At 35.6% G+C, this 26,801-nt stretch overlaps 1 protein-coding gene across 5 annotated transcripts in view; it reads right to left on the bottom strand.

Moving 5' to 3' along the window:
- The window catches only part of NTM (neurotrimin), a 1,347,813-nt gene that overhangs the window by 172,799 nt on the left and 1,148,213 nt on the right, over positions 1–26,801 (bottom strand). For all 5 annotated transcript variants that reach the window (XM_056825120.1, XM_056825118.1, XM_056825121.1 and 2 more), the window contains one exon: positions 16,666–16,791. In XM_056825120.1, the coding sequence (XP_056681098.1) occupies positions 16,666–16,791 (126 nt within the window). The remainder of the gene's footprint in view (positions 1–16,665; positions 16,792–26,801) is intronic.

Genomic DNA, 26,801 nt, shown 5'->3' with positions numbered 1-26,801 from the left:
CTCACTTCTATCTCAAAACACACCCTTCCTTTTAACTTCTTCACTCATGTTGAGACTTCCACTTTCCAGTTATCCAAATTTATAACCTAAGGTTTTCATCCTTACTTCCTATAGCCAATCAATAAGCATATTTTATTAATTTCATTTATATATGAACCTTTCTCTCCACTCCAATAGCCACTATCCTATTTCACGCTATCTCCTTTCACTGCAACTGCTATAATAGCCTCCTCCTTGAACTTCCTGTCTACACTGCAATATTTCCCCAACAAAGCTGCTAGATGATATTTCTACAGCAGACAGATATGTCCATGTCACTCCTTTTCTTAATAAACTCCACTAGCTTACTAGTACCCTGAGTATCCAATGGAAATACTTGTTTGGCATTTGAAGCTCTGCAAAATACTGTGGCACAATCAAATGTAATAGATTTCTCTACTAGCAGCAATGCAATGATCCAGGACAATTTTGAAGCACTTATGAGAAAGAACGCTATCCACATTCAGAGGAAGAACTGTGGGAATAGAAACACAGAAGAAAAACAATGGCTTGATCACATGAGGGAATGGGGATATGATTGGGGAGTATAGACTCTAAACGATCACCCTAGTGCAAATATCAATAATATGGAAAATGGGTCTTGAACAATGACACATGTAAAACCCAACGGAATTGTGCATTGGCTATGGGAGGGGGGTGTAGGATGGGAGGGAAAGAACTTGAATCATGTAACCATTGAAAAATTTTCTTAATTTATCAATAAAAAAATAAAAAAATAAAGCCCTAAAAAAACTTTATTGAAACCTAAATTTTATTTTAAATTGCTGGCCTTCATATACTCTATGATGAGCAAAATGAATTATCTCACTATTTTTCTTGCAGAAGGCTCAATTTTCCAACTCTGGACCTTCCTTTGAAATGGCTGCCCATTGGGGCTCCTTCCTCACTTCTATCTCTAACAATTATTAATTTCCTTCAAAGTTCAAGTGAAGGGCTATCTTCTGCATAAGACATTTTCTTATGCCTCTGGCTTTTAGTGTCCCTTCTCCTAACTCCAAATTACCTTGTATTTATTTTGTATATAATTATATGTGTACATGCTCTCATGCTCTCTCCTCCAATAGAATATAAGTTCTTTGAGAGGAAGTATTGTTGTTTTTTTATATGCCTAGTATCTAGCTTAAGGCAAGATAGATGCTTAATAAATTGTTGAATGACTGAATTGTATTATACAGAGTTGGCATGATGACTTCCTCTTTAGGAGTCTGAAACAACTACTGCATCCTCCAAGAAATATTTTATATGCTTCTTGCTGACCCAGGGCTAAACCAAGGAACATAATCTTTCCAAAGCTTATAAGGACACTGTGTGGGGCAGATAAAGACTTCAAGTATCATATGAGAATCAAAATCAAGCAGATTTCAGGGAGTAAGGGGAGGATGGTAGTTGTTTTCAAACACTATAAAAGCAAAGCAATAAGAAATTAAATTTATTCTGTATGGTTCCAGGCAGCAAAACCAGGAGCCATGAAAGAAAGTGTAGAAGTAAACCAAAGTAAAGAAAAATATCCAATATCCTAACAATTAGACCTTTCCAATAATGGAATATTTCTCTCATCCATTCCATTTCCCTCACCCCATCCCCTGAGGTGTTCAAGTGAAGGCTAGATGTCTATTTGTTGAATGTGTTATAGGAGGGATTTTTTTTCCCTTCTACAAACTGGGCCAGATGGCTCCTGCATTCTCTTCAAACTCGAAAATTCTATGATTCGCTGAGATGGGATGCAAGCTAAATTGTCTGGAACAGGAAGTGTGACACCAGAGCATCGACTGACAGGTCTAGCACAAACAGCTCAGGACTGGCAGTTTTAGTATTTCTCAGCATTTTATGGTATTCTGGGCACCATTCAGAAGACACAAGCCCTGCCCTCCAGGAGATGGCATTCTAATGAGACATTATGCCCATGAGACACGGTTGGTTGCCATCTGTGGATAAGATGATGCTATTTCTCATTTTTACATTTCTTTTTTTATTCAATCACAACAGACTTGCATGGTAACGGTCACCAAGTACTAACATAAATATCCCAGGAATCAAGAGGGTGTGGGGGAGGATGCTGTTAGGGATGTCTGCAAGAATGAAGACATCTGAATCTACAACATTTTTCAAGAGTTTTAAAATAATTGAGTAAAACCACAAACAGTTTCTGTGGTATGCACTTATGCCCCTGATTTCTAGATTGAGCCTTTATTTCATATGTTCCTAATTCAGTCACACTGAACTCATTAATTTCCTCACTAGTCTTCTTAAGCCTTTTACTTTTCTTTGAACTAGGAAGTTTTAAAGCAATAACATAGCTTAAGTAAGATCATAAATATTAAATCTTCAAAATCCCTATTGATACTGGCACACATTGCCCTAACCATTCCTATCTCACTGTAATCCTTAGTTAAGAGAATTAGAGAGTTAGCAAGAATAATATATAAAAATATTTTCCTCTCCTCTTTCCTCTGTCCTTGTCTGCATTTCTGTATTTAAACCATTCCCTTAATGAGTTTCTCGATTGCTTTTGCCCATACTTGGGGTTGTAGCTTGAGTTTATCTTTATCTCAATAAATTGCTTTCTCTGTGTAGGTCGGACCTAATAACGTATGCTTCGGTGCAACTTTGGACAGGTCTGCCACTTCCCATTATGATGCAATTATTTTTTTCTCCCACCATCAATGACCACTGTAATATCTTTTGCAATTGCAATTACTTGTCCTTCCTAGGATGGCTACTTGTCGTGCACGAGGAATTTTAATGGAGCACCTCTGTTAATTAGGAAACTGGGAAGAAAAAGAACTTATTAAGAACCTTTGAAAGCCCATCCACTTTGAGGACTGAATTGGAGCCAGAGCTTTATTTTAGAAAGATTCAATATCTTCAAATAAAAGAGTTTTAATTCTCTATCCCTCAGCTCCAGCCTTTAATGGAAGGGAGCTCAGGGGCATACTCTAGCTTTAGATAGGAGCTTTATTTTTAAGGTTTTCATCTATTTATTCATTTATTATTATATTTTATATCTATAATATGTATATATGCATGCATGTATATATTTATAAAGGCATGCATGAATGGATGTATTTAAAGAGAAAGGAGTTACATTACCTAAGTCAAAGGCTCAATGGAAAACAGACTATATAGAAATATTTTCCCAGGAAACAGCAGTGCTCAGGGCTTCAATATCTGGCCTAGAAGTTCTCTTAAGGAAGCTGCTGAATGACTATTTCTGTCTCAATATAATTGGTAAGAAAAGAGAGCAACATAAAACATTCTGACTAATCCAACTCTAATGACTGCTTAGTTTAATTCAATAAATTTTAAACATTAATATTAAAATATCTACTATATACTATGCTATAATGTATATGCCACTGTGCTATAAGTATGTTGAATGCCCAATGGGATTTGTGAAGAAGTAGAAATGTTATTAAAAGAAAATAAAGATGAGAAAAGTCACTGGACAAGACCAAGTTAACAAAGGGGAGGTCCATTCTTGAATAAACATTCTTTTGAATATGTTGACAGATCTCATCTCAAAAAGCGAGGAACAGGGGCAAAGAGACCAAATGTTCACAAAAGAACATGAACGTTATTGCTACCTTTTATTTTTTATTTTTTAAATTAATTTTATTATTTTTTAGAACCCTTACCTTCTGTCTTGGAGTCAATACTGTGTATTGGCTCCAACGCAGAAGAGTGGCAAGGGCTATCAATGGGGGTCAAGTGACTTGCCCAGGGTCACACAGCTGGGAAGTGTCTGAGGCCAGATTTGAACCTAGGACCTCCCATCTCTAGGCCTGTCTCTCAATCCACTGAGCTACCCAGCTGCCCCCACCCTCATTACTTTTTTATCAAATAATGTATAAAATAAGGAGGTTTATGGTCAGTAATGTTCATCCTTCATTTCAAAGAGGACCAGTGACATCACAAGGCTGTGGCTTGACTTGCACCTGAATTGGACTTAAGTGAGACAAACTTACACAATTGTAGTCACCAACCTCATTCTCTTCCAGATTTATCAGAGTGCAGTGGTATGACAAAAGTCAGGATAATTGGTGATGGCCCAGGATGCCAGGCATGATCTTGGCATCTCAGATGTATGACCAAGCTCTAAGTGCTCCATAGTACCTGCTTTAACTGCCTTTGTGGTCTTTGGAATAAATTGTTCTCTACCCATTCTGCCAAGGGAAACTGTGATATGATTGGGTAGACATCCCCTTAAGTCACTGATGGGTTTGAGATCTGTCAATTATCCTCCACCTGGTTTAGTCCACCTGCCAAGGTGGTTTTACAAGAGTGTGGCTGCTGCATATACTACAGCTTCTTAGAGCCACAAGGGAGAGTCAGGTCACCACCAGTAGGTACTTACAACCATCTTGGGAGATGTCTTCACAGAGTCAAAATGGAAAACAATACTGATATCTGCTAGATAATGAGCTGTATGTGTCTCTGTGTGTATGATGATGAATTGCTTTAACAATCTAGAGAAGCCTATGGACCCTATCTCAGAAAACATTTTAAAATATTTTAATGATAAATTTCAGTTAAAAGTTAGTAAAGATAAGATATGCATTTTTCTGAATTCAATTTGTGGACCCCTTGAATTTGACCCAAGAGACCCAGTGAAAAGCCTAAGGTTAGGAGATCTCAGTTGAAATCCATCCTCAAATACTTACTGATTGTGGAAACCTAGACAAGTCACTTTATATACAATGTCTGCCTCAGTTACCTCAACAGCAATAGCATTTACTTCACCAAGTTGTTATGAGAATCGAATAAGTTTTGTAAAAGGATTAGTACAGTTTCTGGCATATGAAGATGCTTAATAAAAGCTTGCTTCCTTCCATGGAGCCTAGCTTTGCAAACTGTGTTGTAGATGGTAAGGTCCTCTAGATGGAACTCCTGGCAGCCAACATCCTTTGAATCCAAGTCTATCAACTGTGTGATTCTGAGTAAGTCATGGACTTCTAAGAACCTCGTTTTCCTTATCTCAGAAATAGGGATAATAATGATTAAGCCATTTCACACTGTTGTTTTGAGTAGTATTAGAGGTATGTTTTTATTACAATAATGCAAAAGATTCTCAAGTCCAAGCATATGGTAGGTAAGTGACTGACCAACAAATCTTTGTCATACAAGTACTCTTCAGGAGAATGACAGAAATCATAGATTTCAAGATTCCATGTCTTCTCCTGCCCTTATATGTTTCCTATTGTGCCGATGTTAACCAATTTCTAATTTCAGTAACAGTCGTTTATTGACAGTTTGAGAGTTCAATTAATTATTGATCCAATCATTGTTTTGCAACTTGAACAATTTGTACTTATTATTTGACATTCAAATTGGAAAATTCTTAACTTTTTCAGGAAGATCCATCTAGAATTGTTATAAGCCCTTCCTTTCTTTCTTCTTTCCTTCCTTCCTTCTTTCTCCTCCTTCCCTCTTTATTTCCTATTCTCCATCTTGCTCCTCCTTCACTCCTACTGAGTGGTATCCATGTGTGGGTAAGACTATGCCTTTAGTTCCATTTTGTCTTTTTCTCCAGTTTCTCTTTTCTGGGAAAGTTTTTCTTGTCTGCCATCCTAATGATCTCCATGCCACATGGGGCCACGGATGCCAGTGCTGACAGCCTGCTCATTAGTGCCAGGGTGTTGTAGTCAGCTGATCGCATGCCAGAGCTCAGCTCCTGACACTTTTTCTCGAAGCTGTCATCAGAGTCATGGTGCCTGCCAGCTCTGGTTGAACTCAAGCTGTGATAGCTCCAGTGCCAATTAGTGCTTCAGTGTCCTGTTTGGCTAAAGAGGGAGTCCTTGTCAGTTCTGACAAATGGAAAATAGTTGAAGATGTGTTGGGGAGAAGGGTGAAGGTTGAGAGGAGGGACAGTATTGGGGGCTTCTCCTATGATCAGAGAGGTTTTGTTTTCAGTGACCTTTTCCCCAAGGATCTTGATTAATACTCTGGGATATAAGGGAAGTCCAATAGATTGTTCATGTTGACTCCTCTATTTATTTAATTCTAAGGACTTGAGGTGGAAAGAATGACTTGGCAAATTAAGATGATGGTTCCATCCTGGCATTAATACAGTGGAGAAAAGATGTGGGAGAAGGCAATCCATTCCAAAGAGAGAATGACCTAGCAATAAAAAGAGCTAGCAAGAAAAGTTGAAAAAACTTTTCAATTCTACCTCTGCTAAAGAGTCTTTTAATGATGATGTCAGGCAAGAGATATCATCATCTTTCATCTCAGATATGACAAAAGGGGCAATAAAATTGGGTCTGTTTCGGGATGGGGGGTTAAGGTTTGGAAAAGTGTTGGTCGGTGAATAAGAATTTATTAAGATTTTCCAATATGACAGACATTGTACGAAGCATGGAGGGCGCAACAAAGTACAAAAATATTTCTTGCCTTTAAGAAGTCAACATTCTAATGGGTGAAGCAACATGGAAACAACTGTCTGTATTCATGATATATATAATGAAAAGGGAAGTCAGTCTCAGAGGAAATGTACTAGTGGAGAGGGGAGAGGTGCTATGTATTCCTAAAAAAATTACAATTTGAGAAAAAACTTGAAAGAACCCAGGAAATCTATAAGTCAACCCACAAGCAAAAATAAAAAAGACATTATAAAGAAAATATGTTCTTTGTTTTAGAAGGAAATTAATTCAGTGTTCCAAACCCCATGAAATTTATCACCCTAGAGCTTTTTGGACCTAGAGCTGACTAGGAAACACTTCCTCAGGATCAAAACCAGATTGTCTTGAGAAACCAATTGTCTTGCATGAAAATTATTTTATGATTCTCTGATGGCATAGGACCATCCAGTTGGAGACCTATCAAATTTTTCCACATGTCCTTTCTAACACAGGGTACACTAAAATTTCTCTGGGGGTTCCAGTACTTTTGGGAATCTCCTTACAATTCAAGGCTGGGAACTTCTGTTGCAGTTAGACACTCCCATATGTTGATTATCTTCTCACATCACTTTTACTCTTTAAGAAAAGGGAAATTAAAATGCTTAGAATACATGTTCCTTTGGATTCTTTCTCTGATCTCATTCCAACTCATAGCAGTCTAATTCAAGGAGTATATGGGATTAATGCCTTTATACTCCATTTGAGGTACAGAGTGAATCATCAAAGACCTGGAGTTTTCAGGGTTATATAATTAGGGCAATGGATTTGAACTGGCAAAACTGTGAGAGGTATGGGCAGAGGATAGTGGTATGCATAGCTGAGGGAAATGGAGAGTCCTAAAAGATAAAGTGAAGGAAGACAAAGAACAAGAGAGCCTGATTGAAGTTAGGCAGTATAAGAGTAGATGGAGTCCATAGAAGTTCAGTCTTTAAAGATATTTGTGAATCTACTTTAGTTCCTGCAAAAAGGAGAACTTGAAAAAGATCCTCTCCTCCAAGGAGGATGAGGAGCCTGCTGCAACTCTCCCATTATGGAAGTTCCTGAAAGGGCTTTCAGATTTCAGTTAGAGCAAGGGGGAAATCATGGAGAGTCTCCAATAGTCATATCAGCAGGACACTTACTAGGATTTGATTAAGAGCTGAATTTAGTTCACTTCAACAAACTATATGCAGAGCACTGTTAGTACTGGGAGAAACACATTCTGACTTCAAGATAACATCTGTCTGTATACTTGTAGTCAGTCTATTGTGCCATGGGATAGGACAACTATGTAGATAATGTGTAGTATAATATAAATTAGGGAGGTAAGAATGAAAGTGCTAAATGAGGCTGAAGGAGGAAGGTCATTACTGACAGCTAAGAATAAGAGGAAAAATTTGAGAAACCTAGCATAGAATTAAATGAGTTCCCAGACTGAAGAAATTCACTGTTCTAAATATTTTGGGGAGGTCTATACATGCAAACCAGGACAGCTCTGTGGCACAATGGAGAGAGTGCTGGGCTTGAATTCAGAAAGACTCAACTTTCTCTGTACCAATCTGGCCTCAGACATTAGCTGTGTAACTCTAGCTAAGTCATTTAACTGTTTGCCTTGGTTTCCTCACCTGCAAAATGAGTTAGAGAAAAGAATGACAAACTACTCCTATCTTTGTTGAGAAAACCCCAAATGGGATGATGATGAGCCAGATACATCTAAAATGTCTGAACAACAAAAAAATACTTATTGTTGAGATACTTCGTAAGTACTTTTGGATACTAGATGATGATGGGTCCAGCAATATCGAGACTACCAAGTTCATAGAATCATTGCTTTTGAGAGCAGGACTGAGTTCTTAGTAAATTAAAACAACAGGATTATTTTATTCCTTCCCCCTCCCCATACAATTATTGAACCTTTTCCTCACTCCATTCTATATTTGGGAAGTTGAATTTTTTTTAACTTGACATGTACAGTTGCTTCTCTCTATTAAGTTTCATCTTAACTTTAGCCCAATTTTCCATATTGCCATCTTCTTTGGGGATCCTAATTTCACCTTTCAACATTCTAGCTATTCCTCCCAGATTTAGGTCACCAGCAAATTTTATGTGCATGCATCAAAACCTTTATTCCAGACAATGATAAAAATGTTAAGCAACAAGGAGCTAGAGAAAGATGTTAAACAGCACAGATTCCTGGGATTATTTCTCCAGAAAATTATTTCACATTGATATAGAATCTTTATTAACACTAGTCTTCGAATCTGGCTATTCAACTAGTTTTGACGCCATCTAATTTATTATTGTGCATTCCACATTTTCACAAAGAAAGAGTATGAAGGGAAGAGAATAAAAATTAAGCAACTACTTTGTGCCAGGTACTTTATGAATATAATATTATTTGATCCTTAACACAATTCTATGCAGCAGATGCTATTATTATCCCTGTTTTCCAGTTGGGGAAACTAAGACAAACAGAGATTAAATGATTTGACCAAGGCTAACAACCTAGCAGATATCTAAGGTTGAACATGAACTCAAGTGTTCCTATCTCTAAGCCTAGCTTTCTTCCTACTGAGCTAACTATACTTCATCAAATATTATGCCAAAATTACACAAATTTTATAACTACTGTATTTCCCCCTCATCTACAGATATAGTATTTTCATTTTTTTATAAAGGAAATAAAAGTTAGCTTGGCATGAGCAAATATTTTTTTTAATCCTTTTTTACCTTCTGATTAGAATCAGTATCTGTGCCAATGTAGAAGAGCACTAAGGGCTAGACATTTGGGGTTAAGTGACTTGCCCAGGGTCACAAACCTGGGAAGTGTCTGAGGCCTAATTTGAACCCAGTAAGTCTGGCTCTAGAATGAACCATTCTGAATGAAGCCATAATGGCTCTTTGAATTACTAGTTCGCTTCCCAGGTATTTACTAACCATCTCTTTAATGAATGAATATTCTAAAATTTTCTTAGAAATTCAAGTCAAATCCTTGCTTATAAATTGCAGATTCTTTTCTTTTCTCTTTTCTTTTTTTAAAATTGGGACAATATTTGCCCATCAGCAATCCTATGGTTCCTCTCATGTTTTCTGCCATATTTTCAATATAACTGATATCATTTGAGAAATCATCTCAGCTAGTTCTTTCAGTATGCAAAGATGTAGTTCATCTGGGCCATAGGACTTGGATTAATCAAGAAAGGCTAGAGGCTTCTTTATTATTTTCTTACTTATCTTGGACATCAATAGCCCAAGAAACACTTTTTTTTTTTTAAATTTTCAGAGCAATGGTCATTCTCATTAGCAAAGAAAAAGAATTTAGCAGCTATTTAATTTCTCTTCTCTATTACTTTGCCTTATCTTTCTACTTTGCTTAGGGTGACTTAAGAAAAAAAGTCTTATTCCTTCCATTGATCCTCTCCTTTTCCCAGAATATAGTTAAAAATAGCTTTTTTCTTTTACCTTTAGGTGCCCTAACTAGCCTCGGCTCATGGTAAGCTTTAATATTCCTGAAAGTGATTTTAGAGGGTCATGGCATACTCTAATATAAATTTATCTTCAGTTACCCAACCTTGCTTCTATCTTCTGTGCATTTTTCTTTAAAAATCCAAGTTGGATGAAATCCTCTGTGCATCCATATTGGACCATTCAGGCATCTCCAATTTTTCTTTCCCACTATAATTGTTTTCTGCTGTATATTGAGAATTTCATTCTTGAATGTTTCTCATCACTACTGGGTGTGAAGGGATTCTAACACTTGTGTAGTTTTAGCCTGTGGGATCCTACCTATCCTTCTTATGGACCCTTTTAAATTTGACTTCAAGAGAAAATCTATATTCAAGAGAGTAGAATTTTAATACCTCTGCCTATATATAAATATTCATTTTACTTATATGTGTATATTTTATATAATATATTCAGTGATAAGTATGTGTATATATGTATATCTAATCACCACCAGCTAAGTTTTTTGGGGGGGCTCTTATAATTATGCCTATCTAGAACTCTTATTCTTTTACAAAAGGCATTTACCATTTAAGGAAAACCATGCAGACAAGTACAGATAAGACTTTAAGAAATTCTAGTGTGTGAGGTGAAGACATTACCATTAAATTGAGGAGATGATAAATTAATTACAAATGAAAGAAAGACAACTTCACTGATAAAGATGAGAAATTTATGCAACATATATTCCCCTAAAGGTCATCAAGTTGGATGAACATATAAATTCTTTTAAAAAAAGTTCAGCTTCATTGCAGATAGATGCATATTGAATGATAATGGATAAAATGTTTGAATTATAAGAACATCAGCAATGATAATTGTCATAGTTTTTCCAGATGTTTTAGAGACTTCCAATTTTTCATAGAAAAAAGAATAAATCAGCTAGTGAAAAGAAAAGCAAGAAGCCTCTATTTAGTGCATTTTAATTCAAGAGAAGAATCTTACGGCTTAATTTGAGATACCCAGGGGCACAAGAAAGAGATTGTACAAAAATGGGTAAAGGATACATTTGCATCATAGTACACCAAAAGACAGATACAACTAGATCTCAGGAGAAAATATACTTAACCTATGACTCAACAAATGAGGGGAGTCTAGACCTGAGGTGATGATCTTTAACCTATAATTTTTAGGCAAAATAACTCATTCAATAGTCCTATGAGAGGCATTTCCTGACATGGCACCCAGGTGTTTTCAGTCTTTTATCATTCCTCCTAGTGATGGGAACATCTGGGTCCATCTGACATAATAGATCATCTTGGAAATCCCAGTAAAGGATAAGGGTCATATAACTAAAAGTATGGGCTTTAGCATCTGATTGATTTTTTTTCCTTTTATGCTATTGTCAGGGGAGTATGGATTCCTGAGTTTGCTTAGGGCATGGAAGTTTCTAGCTCAGAAATTTCATGGAATAAAAGACTTTGGAAAAGTGAGTGCATGACAGGCAGGTATAAGGGACACATCTAGAGAAAATACAAAGTGTTGCAATGAAAGCTAGAGTCTTAAACCAGAAAGGTTTTCTTGACTAAGACAACATTTGTATTTGTATGGTTTGAAATTGGTGTTAAGAAGGTAATCACAAGATGTCACAACAAATATCCCCTTAGTGCTTCTGAGAGACAGAATAAAGGGCTAATGGACCAGAGATCTGTCCCACTATGTTGTTTCTTATGTTAGGAAGAGGGAAGGGAATAGGCATTTATATTGAGCCTACTATGTGCCAGGCACTATGCCAAGTACTATTTGCAAATATTATCTCATTTAGTTTTCATTATAACCCTGCAAAATAGATGCTATTTTCATTCCCATTTTAAAGCTGAGAAAACTGAGGGGAAAAGAATATAAGCAACTTGCCCAGGGTCAGAGAGCAAGTATCTGAGATTGAATTTCAACTTGGTCTTCCAGACTCCAGACTTAGCTCTCTATCCATTGTACCACTAACTGCCTCTTTTTTTTTTTTGTCATAGAATAAATGGAGTAGAGCAGAGAAATAAGATAGCAATAATAGGACCTAGACTACCCAAGATTCTTATCTCCAAAATTGTTTCAGGTTCAGGGAACAAATGGATATATGTTTCAGGAAGACTTTGATGGAACCACATAAAACAGGGCAAGATTTCACTGGCATTTGATTAGAGGAACAGTGGCAAAATAACATCAATGTATTTGTAAGCTATGAAAAGATGCAGCTTATCCTTTGCTTTAAGAAACCTCAAACCTGTGTCTGTACATGTGAAAAAAGCCATGTTTTTGAAGTAGTTAATAAAAGATGAACACCTTCCTACTATGAGTATTCAGTTTCAAGTTCAGGTTTGGCATCCATTCAAAGACATGACCCCTATCTCCAAATAATCACTAACCAGGAAATATGAAACCATGGTGAGTTCTGAGGTGATTAGTTGATTTCTGTCATTGCTCATCAGTTTGAATTTGGGACAGCTAATCTGAACCAGAGATCTGGAAAAAGCTGTTCATCCAAATTACTCAGATCCACAGGTAGATTGTGATTATCCTCCTCCTCTCCCCTTGATACATCGTCTGTTTCCATAGCAGTTAAGACCTCAGTAAAATGGAAACATCTGGTCTAAGCTCAGGTAAAGGTCCCCTGGGGAAATAAATCTGCTGGATGGTAGTGAGAGAGAAAAGAAGGCTCTAAAACAAAGCAACATGAAAATTTAAAGGATAAGAGTAAAGAGAAGGAATGAGAAGAGAGAGAGAGAGAGAGAGAGAGAGAGAGAGAGAGAGAGAGAGAGAGAGAGAGAGAGAGAGAGAGAGAGAGAATATAAAGGTGTGAGGGAAGAGGGACATAAAAAGCAAATTGAACCATATGGGAGACTATGAGGGAAAAAAATTGAACAAAGAGAAAAAACATGAAAGCAAGAAAAATGTGCTAAGCAGAAAAGAATTAGAATAACAGGGAAAGAGAGTCCTGCCCAAAGGAGGGTCAAAGTAAAGGAAGGCAAAGGAAAATCAGAAAGGTAAAGGACATACCAGACCGAACATTCCTACCATAAATGCAACCCGAGGATGATCAATATTACACCAATCATGCTGGTCAAATATCATTAGATGTTCAAGGCAGAGCAGAGTGGATCTTCCCCCGTAGGCTTTATAAATCAGTCAATTTGGATTACCCTTCCATTTGACATACACCTATAGTAGATTTAGGTAGCATGATATCCCTCAGTGGAGCCTCAATCAAACATATGATGATTTGGTTCATGTTTGTTCACTTATTCAAATCTACATGCACTTCAAACTAAGTTAACAACTACAAGAGTATATCCTCTTTCATTCCCTCGTTTCAGCAAAGTAGCATCACAGTTAAAGACTTAAAATTGCCAAAGCAGTTTCCAAGCCTCAAGAGTTCTATGACTTGCCATTATTGGCACTGTACTATAAAGTAAATATCATAAAAAAATTGGGGTAGTAGTTAAAGAGATGAAAAGTAGATCAGGAGGAATAGACTAGAAAAGAAAGGAACAGAAATCATCACAAGTGGCAGCCCCATGCTTGATCAACCTAAGAACATTCACTACTCTTTCAAAGGCTTCTCTTTTTAATAAGAAGCACTAAGAAAAGTAGAAAACAATTTGACAGAAATTAGGTTTTGGCCAAGTTCTCATACCATATCATATGCACAAAAAAATAAAGCATATGTAATCTGTATATAAAAGACCATATCATTTTAAAAAATAGAAGATAATATAGTGAGTTAACTTTAGCAATTATAGTTAAAAAGAAAATGCTTAACCAAATAAAGTGCCCATAGAAGAAAAATAGACAAATTCTATTATGTGAAATTAAGAATCTTTTGTGTGAATTCAATCAACAAAGAAACCACAAAAAGAAACTATAGAATGGAACAATTTTTAAAATATTACCAATAAATGCCTGATATTCTACATACATAGGAAAATGTCACAGATATTTATATCCATAGGAACTATTCCTCAATAAATAAGTTGTCAAAGAATGTGAACAAATATTTCAAATTCAAAAGAATTGAAGATTTTAAATGGCTAAATGAAAATGTGGTCCAAAACACAAATTAAAAGGAACTCTGAGCTAAAATATTTCTGAGATTTTGTCTCACACCCAATAAGTTTGCAAAGATAACCTGAAACTAGAAACTAAATATTTATTGGATTTTCAGAAAAAGTACATCCAAATAAAATTTTGGTAGTTTTGGAAACTGGTACAATCATTCTGTATATCAAATTAGAAACATGCAAATAAAGATGCTAAGCTTCCCATACTCTCTAACCCAGTAATCCCATTGCTGGGATAAATACCTAAGAATATCAAAGACTAAAACAAAAGGCTAATATATACCAAAATGTTCGTAATAGCATTCTTTGTGTGACAAAGAACTGGGAATAAAATAAATGAATCAATAAAAATCAATGTATGATTACAATGGATTATAACTATGCAATAAAAAGTTACAAATATGAGTTTAAAGAAATATGAAAAGATTTGTGTGAACAGATGAAAGGTAAAATAATCTAGAAACAAAATAATAATATAAACAGTTCCTACAGCATTGTAAAATACAATATCACTAAAGGGAAGATGAATTCTGAACAAATGAATAATGTTCACAAAGAACAGATAATAAAGCATATCTTCCTCATAGCAGAGCGGCTGAAGGAGGGGAAGGGTCTTATTATATAAAGTGAGACGCCTGTTTTCCTCTGTTATAAAGGTTCAATTTGAGGCAGGTTATGATTCCTTCCCTCCCCTCCTTGAAATTACTCTTACATATAGAAAAAATTGCTCAATAAATGCATTTAAAAAAAATGAATGACTTTCACACATCTTTCTCAGTTTCTGTTCCCTTGAAGTGATGGGGAATATAGTCAATGGTCTGAGGAGTTTCCTTGCACTTTAGAGACTGGATTGCACCATGCCTGAGGGAGAAAGAGATTACCATCTTTTCTTTTTCCTATGTAGCTCATAGGTGTCTTTACTTCTTCCTTTAGTCAATCTCCCTTTATCTCAATGACTCTTTCTCTATTTCTAAAAATTGGAAGAATCTGAGGAAATCATTTAACCTCTTTCCCTCCCAGTGAGCCACACCTGGTGATTAAAACCAATAGAATGACAGTATGAGGCCATCTGAGGGGTAGACAAAAAGAAATACCCAGATTCTATCTCATTTTTTTTTTACCTTGGAGTTTAGCTATGAAACCTACAGGATAAATGGCTCACAGAATATGTCCTCAGGTGATTTACTTTGCCACTAAACTAAGATTACATCTTGTCTTATGTATTCTATTAAATAGCACCCTTTTCCAAGGTACCCTTCTTAGCACAGTTAGAAAAACAGTGGAGACTCAACTCTATCTAAATGAATCAAGCTTTTAAAAAATGCGATTAAGGTGAAAAAATCCGTGTCAAGAGAACAGAAACCTCTAGGAGGGAAAAAATATCTCCAGCTCAGCAGATGGAGGGGGAGTGAAAAAAGGAAGAGAGAAGGTTTCCCCAACAGCTTGCATTGACAGACAACAGGGAATGAGTTCTCTTTTGGTGCTTCATTATGGTTGATATTCTAGTTGGGATGTCCCTTCTGCCTGCAATGGACATCTGGGCTCCCTTAAAGAGTCTTTCCTCTCCTTCTGCTTGTCTCTCGGTGCCCACAGACTTCCTGTGACTGCAAGTTCTCACAATCTTTCATCCTCAAAGCTTCACACAGATGGGATCACCAACTCCCTCACCTCAGGGAGCTATTTAACTCATTCTTGGAAGCTTTTGTGAAGGACAAGCTCATTCCAAGCAGGAATAGCTCTTTTCATCCAAACTTGGCTTAGAAGAAAACCACCTAGAATCATTTATTCCCTCAAAGCCTAAATTTTGCATAATTTAGCAAACATAAGGATACATGTAATATATTTTACTTCATAATAATAAGAAATAAGTAATGAAATAATTTTAAGTATCTTTAACCAAAACATTGTTACATCCTTTAGTACATAAAACTTGGTCCATGAAGTCCTAAAGATTTTTTGGGGGAAGTTTGCTTTACCCTTCATCCATAGAATCCCAAAACATAATCACTTAGACTATGACTACATAAAACCTAAACATTAGACCAATTAACTATATTTAGCCAAATTTCTCTAAATTTTTGAAAAATAAGAAGAGAGAGGAAAATGGTACTTTATTTTCTGGGATCATGGAGACCAGAGATCCATCATATTTGTCACAAAATCTTATAAATAATTTAGTCATTCCTAGATTTTTTTCTTTTTAGAAATATGAGCACTTTGGGCTCACCATTAATTATAAGTATTTGCCTTTCTTATCCAATAGTATAACCATCTGTACATATTTACCATATCACCATTACCAGTGAGCATCAACATATATTCAATAAATCTTGGTATGCAATAAACCCAAACATGAGGTACTCTGTTGGCATACTTTTGAAATAAATTCACCAGGGGATTATAGAAGTTATTTAAATTATTATTTCTGAGGCTTCTAACAACATAGCATTACAGATCATTTTAAATTTAACCTCAGAATTTATGAAATGTTTGATTACTTTGCCAAATTTGCATTATCTCTAGTCATATTTACCAGTGAATGCCATCTCTGTATTTTCTGTACAGGTCATCTTCCTATTATTCATTCCTATTACTTGAGAAACCAATAACTCCTACCACTTACTCCTACTCCTCCCCAAATCTATTCAATAGGCAATCTCTGATTTTCTTACCGGTGGGAGAGATGTGTCTCCAAGTAACTGTAGGTTCTGGTCTACCTGTTGCTATGCAGGTGAGGCTGATATTGCTGCCTTCGTTGATGGATATATCTGAAGAAATCTCTATGATTTTTGGAGATACTGTGAAAACAAAACAAGTGAGAAGAAAAATAAAAAATATTGGTAATATATCATTTGTTTGCATGATAATTTCCAGAATATTCTGTAGTTAGCTTATATAAGAGAATTATCAGAAAAAGATAATAAATAACCTTAAATCCAAAGAAAAATCATATATCTTTGGTTTCTAATGTTTTTTCTCTAAATTCTAGACCAGAGAGTTTGAATAATAACCAATCAGTTCTCATATAATCAGTTCTATAAGAATGTCTCTTCCTGCATACCTTAAGGGTGATACAAACACTATAAGTCTAATAGAACATAAGCTCATTGCTGGAGTTTGATTTTTTTTGTTTTTATTTCCATGTTGTTTTTTAAATCACGTTACCTTACAAAAATTGGGTAATTTGTAAATTTATTGGAGAGCCGCTAGGTAGTGAATTAGACAGAGTACTTGAAGTCATAAAGTATAGGACTTCAAAACAGGAAGACTCATTTTCCTCAGTTCAATTCTGGCTTCAGACAATAACAAGCTGTATGGTCCTGGGTAAGTCAATTAACCTTGTTTGTCTCAGTTTCTTAGCTATAAAATGAGCTGAAGAAGGAAATGGCAAGACAACATGATATCTTTGAATCCAATGGGATCACAAAGAGTCAAAAATGACTGAAAGGACTGAATAACAAATATGCTTAATAATATTTATTGATCAGCTGACTTTTCTGATCCCTCCCCAAGGTTTTCTCCCTAGGTGAAAGTATTCTCCTCTACAAATTTTCTTTTTTTTTTTTTAAACCCTTACCTTCCATCTTGGAGTCAATACTGTGTATTGGCTCCAAGGCAGAAGAGTGGTAAGGGCTAGGCAATGGGGGTCAAGTGACTTGCCCAGGGTCACACAGCTAGGAAGTGGCTGAGGCCAGATTTGAACCTAGGACCTCCCGTCTTTAGGCCTGGCTCTCAATCCACTGAGCTACCCAGCTACCCCCTACAAATTTTCATAGGACACTTTGGATCTATTCTTTCCACCCATCATACCCTATAAAAAAAGCAAAAAATAGATATTTAATAAATATTTATTGATTACATTGTTTAATTACCGTCTGATTAATTATAATATTGACATTAGTTGTCTATGGAATAAGCAAAACCTCTATTCTTACTTAGCTTATAATAATATTAGTAAGTAAAATTATAATATAAATTCCTTATGTTAGTAAGGAATTAATACTTTATATTAGTAAAGTATGTTAATATTTACAAAGCACTCTTCTAAACAATATCCCATTTCATCTTAATGGTACCCAACTCACAACTATAAAGTGGGTACAACTACTATTATTATGTCTCCTTTACAGATGAGAAAAGAAATAATTTACTCCATATCACAGAACCAAAAATAATAAATGACAAAGATAAGATTGAAATTCATTTTCATTGGGTTCAAATCCAGGGCCTTTTCTTCTATACTATAGTTGCTTCCTAATAATAGGAATTATTGCATTTTACAAAACCATACATTTTAAATTAGAAGGAACTATGAAGTTCATTTAATCCAAACAACATATTTTATGGATGAGAAAACCAAAAGAAAATTTATATGATTTGCTAAAGGTCCCACAGGTAGTAAGTGCCTGACCAGGATTTGAACCCTGGTTATTTGACTCCAATTCAGTCTATTATCCACTATAATACAACTGTCTCCTAATAATTGGATTGATGGCCCTTTTAGGGACTTTCCCTTTGCTTAAGGCTAGGCTGCTTCAAAGGATTCTTTCCAGTTTCCCCAGTAAGTGATTCTAGGATGTTATCCTGAAATTTCAATTCAGTAGAGCTGACCCCATTGGAAAGATTAGTGATGGGTGGCCAGTTGCACTGATGAACTGCAACTACTCTCTTGAATGGTACAGATTTATTTTTTACTCAATATTGTAACCATCTATTTTAACAATTCACTGATGGTTTGTTCTTTTCCAAGAAGAATCCCTGCCTATTAGTTCAGGTTTGTTTTGTTTTGTTTTTTTAATCTTATATGGAACATTACCTTGAAAAGGATATGGCACAATTGCTCTCTTGTTAACTCAGTTTGCCTCTTTCTCCCTTTGCTATTTTCAAAGCACATCATTTTACTTTAGAAAAAGAGAGTGTGAAATGTGTGTGTGTGTGTGTGTGTGTGTGTGGTGTACATGTGTCCTACATATTATATATACATGTGTGTATGTGTGTGTGAGGTGAAAGGTGAAGGGAAAAGAAAATCCATAGTAAGATTGGTCTAGTTGAGGGTAGGCGATATAGGGATCCAGACCTTTTCATAGCTCCTCAAATGTACCATTCTAATTTATAAACCTGTCATATTAAAATGGAGATTAAACCTTAGAGGTCGCCATGACATTTGATTAATGATTTACCATTTGATTTGAAAATGTACTTCTAAATCCATTATTCATTGCTGATATTATGAAGAACCCCAAATTCCTAAGTAAGAGGGGCAAAAGCACTTGAATTTTAAAATATGATCCTGTTAAAGATGATACTTTCAGTACATGTTTACCCCTAGAATTGTTCTGGGGCCAGTCTCCAATCTACCCCATCTACATCCCTGCCTCTAGCCCATCTTACACCGGCTGCCATTACAAAAGCCTTGCTTACTTTTTTGGAGGCCAGACTGACTACAAAATGTCTGTGTTGGCCTTGCAAACATTCCCTCCAATGTACAGGTAAGTAATTTATTGATCTGTAAAGCATTTTGAGATGCTCTGGAAGGGATTATGTCATGCCAACGCCATGCAATAAAATAAAAAATGATGGACTTTATGAATACAAGGTGATTTAGAGTTTGTAGTTGGAAGTGTAGTTAAAGTACATTTTAAGTGGAAATCAAGGTGGGTAATGAATTACTCACACTTGGGAAAGGCCTGCTGGGAGTTCATTTTCCCAGCTTTTTACTGGGATAAAATAGTAATGATAGCTAATCTTCTAATCACACACTAGAGAACAATGGACGATTCCCAAGTGAAAGAAAAGGTGGTTTGGGCCAGAACTGTCAGACCAGTGAGAGAATAAATGAGATGGTCACACTCTGAGCTCCCAAGAATCATCTAGAAATGTCCCCCCTCCTACTTGTTGCTGGAAAGAATCCCAACTCCTTGAGCCAGGCCTTCATTTCTTCTTGGTGTCCTTTCAAAACTAATTGACTCTATAGAAATTCATTCGGTGGGGGGGGGGGGGGGGCTTTTATCATTCATTCATTCATTCATTCATTCATTTACTTCAGCAAGTTATTTATTCTATATGTCTACTATATGCAATATACTGTGTTAGGATACTAGGAACATATGATAAAAATAAAATCCCTTATCTCAAGAAACTTTCCTATTTGGGAGCCAGAATATGTATACAGATAATAGGTTCAGATTAAACCTGTGATTTCCTTGATGTTGGAGTTGCCTAAAGCACTGAGAATGTAATAGATATGTTGGGGGCAGATACACGCTAGCATGTGTCAGAGGCAACACTTGAACTCTGGTCTTCCTGGCCAGAATTCTGCCTTCTACACTTCTAAGCCTTTCACAAAGCTAAGTAAACAGAAACTATATATAAAGTTATTTGGGAGGGAAGGACACTGTCAGGTGGCACAGTTGGCAAAGTGCTAGACTTGGAGTACAGAAAACCTGAGCTTTAATTCTTTTAGCTTTATGTCCCACAACTCGACATGAAGAGAGATGAACCATGCTCCTACAGGAAAGGTATTTTTGTTCAGTCATGTCCAACTCTTCATGACCTAATTTGTCATCTTTTGGGTTTACTACTGTCTTTTTTCACCCTAATCACTCTGAACTTTGGGGCTTTAAATGGGATTTTGAAGCTGACTTGGTCCTTTTATTTTACAGGTGAAGATACAGAGGGGCAGGTCAAAGTGATTTGTCCAAGGTCACATGGGTTGCACAGTACAGATTTGGAAACATTTCTCCTTATTCCAAATCCAGTATATTATTCATAATATTTTACTGTCATCCCACATGATAAAAAGTCAGAAGAGTGGGGAAAGGGTCCAGCTACCATTGAGAGAATCCGTTGGATGGCACAATGGATTAAGCAATGGGCATAAATACCAGAGGATTCCTCTGGCTTCAGATACTATGTCCATGGGTAAGTCACTTAACCCCATTTGCCTCAGTTTCCTCATCTTTAAAGTGAGTTAGAAAAGGAAATAGCAAACCACTCTAGTATCTTTGCCAAGAAAACCACGAATGGGGTCATGATGAGTCACACACAACAGAACTGACTGAACAAAAACAACCAGTTGGAGGCCTGAAATTGGCTTGGTCAAGTATTATCCATAAAATCAGGAGTAAGTACCAAACCTTCTCTCAGTGTCAGTCTTCCTTTTTGTACACTAAAGATAATAACACTTGTACTACCTACTTTATAGGAATGCTATGCAAAATGCACTTTGTAAACTATAAAACAGGTTCTAAGTGCAAGCTTTTGTTATTACTGATTAATTCAGGGTCATAATGGAACTTGCACAATGGGTCACATTCTTAAGCATTCTGCTGATTTTTCTGGCTAAATTAAATTCACTTTTCTTTCAGGTTCCTTTTCTGTAGTTTCCATGCATATATTTCTATTCTTTCTGGATACATTGCTATATATAATAATAAACATACCTAACTTTTATTGTACTTTAATATTCTTTAGATATGTTGTCTCATTGGATGCTCAAAAAGTGATCAGGTAAATGGGCAACTAGGTGGTTTAGTGGATTGAGAGCCAGGCCCAGAAACAAGAGTCCTGGATTGAAATCTGGCCTCAGACACATCCTATCTGTGTCACTCCGAGAAATGCACTTAAATCCCATTGCCTAGCCTTAGCTCTTCTTCCTTCAGAACCAATACACAGTATCAATTTTAAGATGGAAGGTAAGGGTTTAAAAAAATCAAAGAAACTATGAGGTAGGTGTTTTTATGATTCCCTTTTTCAGATAGGAAAACTAAGGTAGACAAAGGTTTAATGACATCTAGAGTCATGTGGCTAACAAGTAGGATTTGAATTTGTCTTTCTGACTCAGATATATGTATATATCCATTATAATATGTAGCTGCTTCACAGACTGCTGCACTAAGTTCTAGGTACTTCGATATCCAGACATAGAGCAAGAGTAGCTAAAAGTGCCAAGCTAACATTCATCCATTCTTCCAATAAGTAGTTAACCTCTGCTACATACAAAGCACTGGGGTAAATTTGATGACAGATACAAAAATAATATAATAAATAGATGATAATTTTCCTCAAAGAGTTTATAATGTATCTGGGCAGACAACAGATACCAAATTAATAAAAATGAATAATATCAGCACCAACTAACAGTATAAGAAATAGCTCTGAAGCCCACGTCTAACCATGTCACTCCTCTCATCATGAAGCTTCAGTGGTTCACTATTTCTTCTAGGATCAAATATAAACTTCCTGGCTCCAGCCCATGTTGACAGGGTGATTAAGCACCCTCCATCTTCATACCTGCTCTGTTCCAGTCCAATGGTCCTACTTGCCAATCCCCATCTATGATAAGATGGGGGTTGAAAGCTGTATCCTCATTAAAGTTCCATTCACTTTCATCTCCTTTTCCATTTGAGGAAATAAAGCCCTTGGGATTCTTACTTGAGCATGGGGGAACTGAACTAAGAACTAAGAAAAGAACTAAGAACTGAATTAAGCTTCTAATCTTATGATAGTCCACTGGGTTGTGCAATGGATAGAATGCCTATCAAATGTGGTCTTAGATACTTACTTGCTGTATCACACTGGATTAATTACTTAACCTCAACCTCTGTCCACCTCAGTTTCCTCATTTGTAAATTGGGTATAATAATAGTACCTACCTACTTCCCAGGCTGTAGTAAGGACTCCATGTTATAAAATTTGTAAAATGTTTTGCAAAGAACCATATATATTTGAATTATGATGATAATGACAAATGAGAGTTGAACTAATAAGGAAGAGATAATAGAGGTAGAGATAATGGCATGAAAAGAATAGATGTGGTATCTTAGTTTGTATATCAGCTATCTTCTACCATCCCTGGCTGAGTCAAAGTGATTTATAGACTTTGACTAAACTAACTGGCTAAAAGAACTAGAGGTCATCCCTTCTCAGAAGAGCCACCCTAACCATAATACATCCCCTATCCAAAGCAGTAGATTGTAAACAGAATAACTAGGCACCCTAACAATAGCTTTCTTGGATAATATCCTGTATTATGATATCTAGGCTTTTTTTTTTTTTAGTCATGACTTTTAGGTAGTCCAGTGATTCTTAAATTGTCTCTCCTGGACCTGTTTTCCAGGCCAGTTGTTTTTGCAATGAGATATTTCATATTTTCTCCTACCTTTTTATTCTTATGATTTTGTTTTATTGTTTTTTGACATCACATGAAGTTGTTAACTTCTATTTGACCAATTCCAATTTTTAAACACTGAATTTCTTCCATGACCTTTTGATCTTCCATTTCCATTTGATCCATTCTGCTTTTCATGGCATTCTTTTCTTCATTAGATTTTTGAAGCTCTTTTTCCAGTTGATAATTTTTACATTTTAAGATGGGGTTTTTTGCATTATTTTCATTTCTTTTTCCCATTTTTATTTGACCTGTCTTATTTGATTGTTGAGTTCCTTTTTAAGTTCTTCCAGAATTCGAGACCAATTCTCAGTTTGTTTATTTTTTTAAAGTTTTACTTGTAGTTGCTTAGATCTCACAATCCCCTATTGATTCTGTGCTTTGCTCTTTGCCCCCATAGACATTTTTGAGGATTACATGTTTCTTTTGCTGTTTGGTCATTTTCCCAGTCTTTTTTTTTTGTTGGTGTTGTTGCATGTAGACTAAAAATTCTGAATGTTGCTTGCTCATTCTGTTTTCTCTGTTGATTTGCAGGATTAGCCACTATGAACTATTTTGCCCTGGGGCTAAGTCTTCACCACAGCTAAGGAGGGTTGAAAGGGCCAAGCTTGATAGACTTTCAGACCTCACTGTTGACTAGTGCCCTGACCTGGGACTTCAAGGGGTGGGTCTGAGGTTCTCTTTTGCTAGTGTAGCCCCCATCCTGGGATCCTAAAGTTTACCTATGTCTGTCTAATCATAGAACCTAGCACATTGGGTTGGAGGGGGGGGTGGTGTTGGCAAGCACTCCTCTAGATGCAGTTTTTGTTTCTGGTTCTTCCTTATCCTGTGACAACTCTCTCTGACTACCTTTCAAGTTGTGTTCAGGGGGAGAGGCCCCTAACTCCATCTTGCTGTCAGTTTTTGAGTCCTGTAGTTATGAGGAGATTTTTAAAGACTCATTTAGAAGAACTGCTAGAGAGGTTTAGGCTTTCATTGCTACTGGCCACCATCTTGACTCTGCCTCTTAGCCCTAACAATAGCAACTAAGTTATAAATCAGAGTTGAAGTCTCATTGGATTCTGGCTTTGACATTAACCACAGCACTCTACTTCCAGTAAAAGGCTTCCTAAAGTATAAAGAAGAAGTTTTCTCAAAATTCCAGTTCTTCCCCTGTACAATGTATGGTAGAAAAAGGCTAAAAGAGCTTGCTGACAAAATAATGGCTCTTCCAAGGAGTATGCTGGAACCAGCTCCAACTTGCATATTAGACCAGTTTGTTAAAATTTCAGTGTTTTGGGTTTTTTTTTAATACCTTAGAAATCAGCAATTGGTAAAATTCAGGAACTTGATTGACTGTTTTATTGATGGTCTAAGTTTAAGAAGGTGATGAAGAAAATGTTAATAATGAAAATTAAATTAAAAGTATGTCATGAGTAAATGTTGTTTGCAGAGTTGGTTATTAAATATTTGCCAGCATTCCTTTGTCCTTCTCTAAAGAGAGAAGCTTACTATACATACCATCTCCATTTTGAGATGGACAAAGCATGAGTGGCTCTATTAATAATAGGAGAGTTGAAAAACAGCTCGGATAGAGTGCAATTTTTGTTAGGAAGTTCCTCAGAAGCAGGCATAATTAGTTTTAGCAACTGACTTCATCACTTTCCCAAGAACCAGCCTAGGTAACTGTGGGAAGGTTATTAACAGTACAGAGGACATTACTTTATGAATTATTTGGCCATGAAAATCCATGAAACAAAGACTACAAAATGATCTCTCAGTACCATGAGACCTCTTTCCACTTCTACAGTGATGGTTCAGAGTGGCAAAAAAGAGGAAAGACTAATTATTATAGTTGTTAGAACATCTATCATAAACCTTAAAGCTCTGTGTGCACACACATATATATGTATAAGAACATATATAATAAAATGGGTAAATATATGTAAATATAAATAATAGTATATGGCATAATAGCAAATTATTAATAATAAAATAATAAAAGCTGACTATATATCATACAAATGTAATTTTATTATGTGTACAAATGAACTAGGAAACATCATTTCATAGGACATTTGGCCATTTCCTATTGTAATGCACCTAAAAAAAATCAATATGAAACTCATTGTAGCTTATGCTCTAACATCTATTATAGAGGTTGAGAAAGTTAAAAAAAATAGTATGAAGAATTCAAAAAATCTTTTGAAATTAAAATGAGCATAGAGTAATATAATGGAATGTTAGAAAGTATAATTTAGGATTAAGAAAGAAAAGAGAGCAAAGGTTTATATGTTGAAGCCTCAAATATATATTATGAATATTTTCTTTAGGAATAGTAGATGGTACTGTCAAATATTAAACATCATGGAAAAAATAAAATTGATTATATTCTAACAGATAGGAAATGGCTAGCTAGCCATGTGGGAGTCATTTTTGAATTATCTCTCTGAGAACATCAGAACTTCAACTTATTAAAAATAATAATCACTACCAAAAGAAAGAGTAAAATTGAGACAATGATATTGAACACAATTAAAACAACTCCAACCCAAATTATTTTAAAGGTGTAAGTGTAAGGAAGGAAGTGCTAGTCACAAGATCCAACTGCCACTCCCAGTTGCCCCTTCCCCCACCAACTGTCAGTCTAGTTTCCTTTCCACAAAGGAAAACAAAACAAAAAAAAGCTTTCAGAGCCAGAAAAGAGAAGAAATATAAACAAAGAATATAGATTATGACCATTTTCATAAACAAATTCAGTGCATATAAATTAATAGCAATTATGAACAGACTAAAAGAGTCTAAAAAACTAACAAATGGCTAATATTATGGTCAGAAAGAAACATATGGCATTCAAAGGCACATTGGTTTAAAAAAAACTAATTTCTTATGAAGGACAATGATGGAAGTTTATATGGCTGAAGAAGAAGTAAAGCCAGATCATTCTAAAATGATTTAAGCATGAAACTGGGAGAATAGCAAAACTGAAAAAAAAATCTATCAAGAATGTAGCCATTTTCTTAATCAAAGACATTGGAGCTACTACATGTGGATTCTAATTTCACAGTCTCTGTTATGCTTAATGGAAATAAAGGCATTGGCCAAATTATTTTTATCATGTGTTCAAAAGGAACAAAAAAAAAACATTTCACGGGACCATTGAATATCTCCTACTACAAATCTGATAGAGAACAGTTGCAGAAGAAGAAAATTATCTGGATCAAATATAATTGAAGGAGATCAATGTGAGAAACAACACAATTTTAAAGTTGTTGAGTACATCCTCCAGATATTTGAAAGAGGGGCAATAATGAATTCATAAATGCTTTAATGGACATAATATTTTTATTATGTAATACTAATAACCATATAATATTGTCAAATAATATTATGCTTGAAAAAAATCACAGAATTTACTTAATTTTCCTGTCTCAATTTTCTTTGATATAAAATGAATGTAATAATAGAACCTATTTTATATGGAGACACTAATGATATGCTAGAAATAAAAAAGAAAAGATGTAATGCAAAATGTAATGTAAAATGTAAAAATGTAAAAGATCTAAGGGTAGCTTGGGTATTCTGACCTTAACTCAGATAGTTGTTTGGAAACAAAAAAACTACTTTGAGGACCAGAGAGAGGTGATTTTGTTTTAAAAT

The sequence above is a fragment of the Monodelphis domestica genome, chromosome 4 (genome assembly GCF_027887165.1).
Source record: "Monodelphis domestica isolate mMonDom1 chromosome 4, mMonDom1.pri, whole genome shotgun sequence".
Taxonomy (NCBI): domain Eukaryota; kingdom Metazoa; phylum Chordata; class Mammalia; order Didelphimorphia; family Didelphidae; genus Monodelphis; species Monodelphis domestica.
The sequence above is the reverse complement of the archived record's forward strand: the minus strand, read 5'-3'. Positions and strand labels throughout refer to the sequence as shown.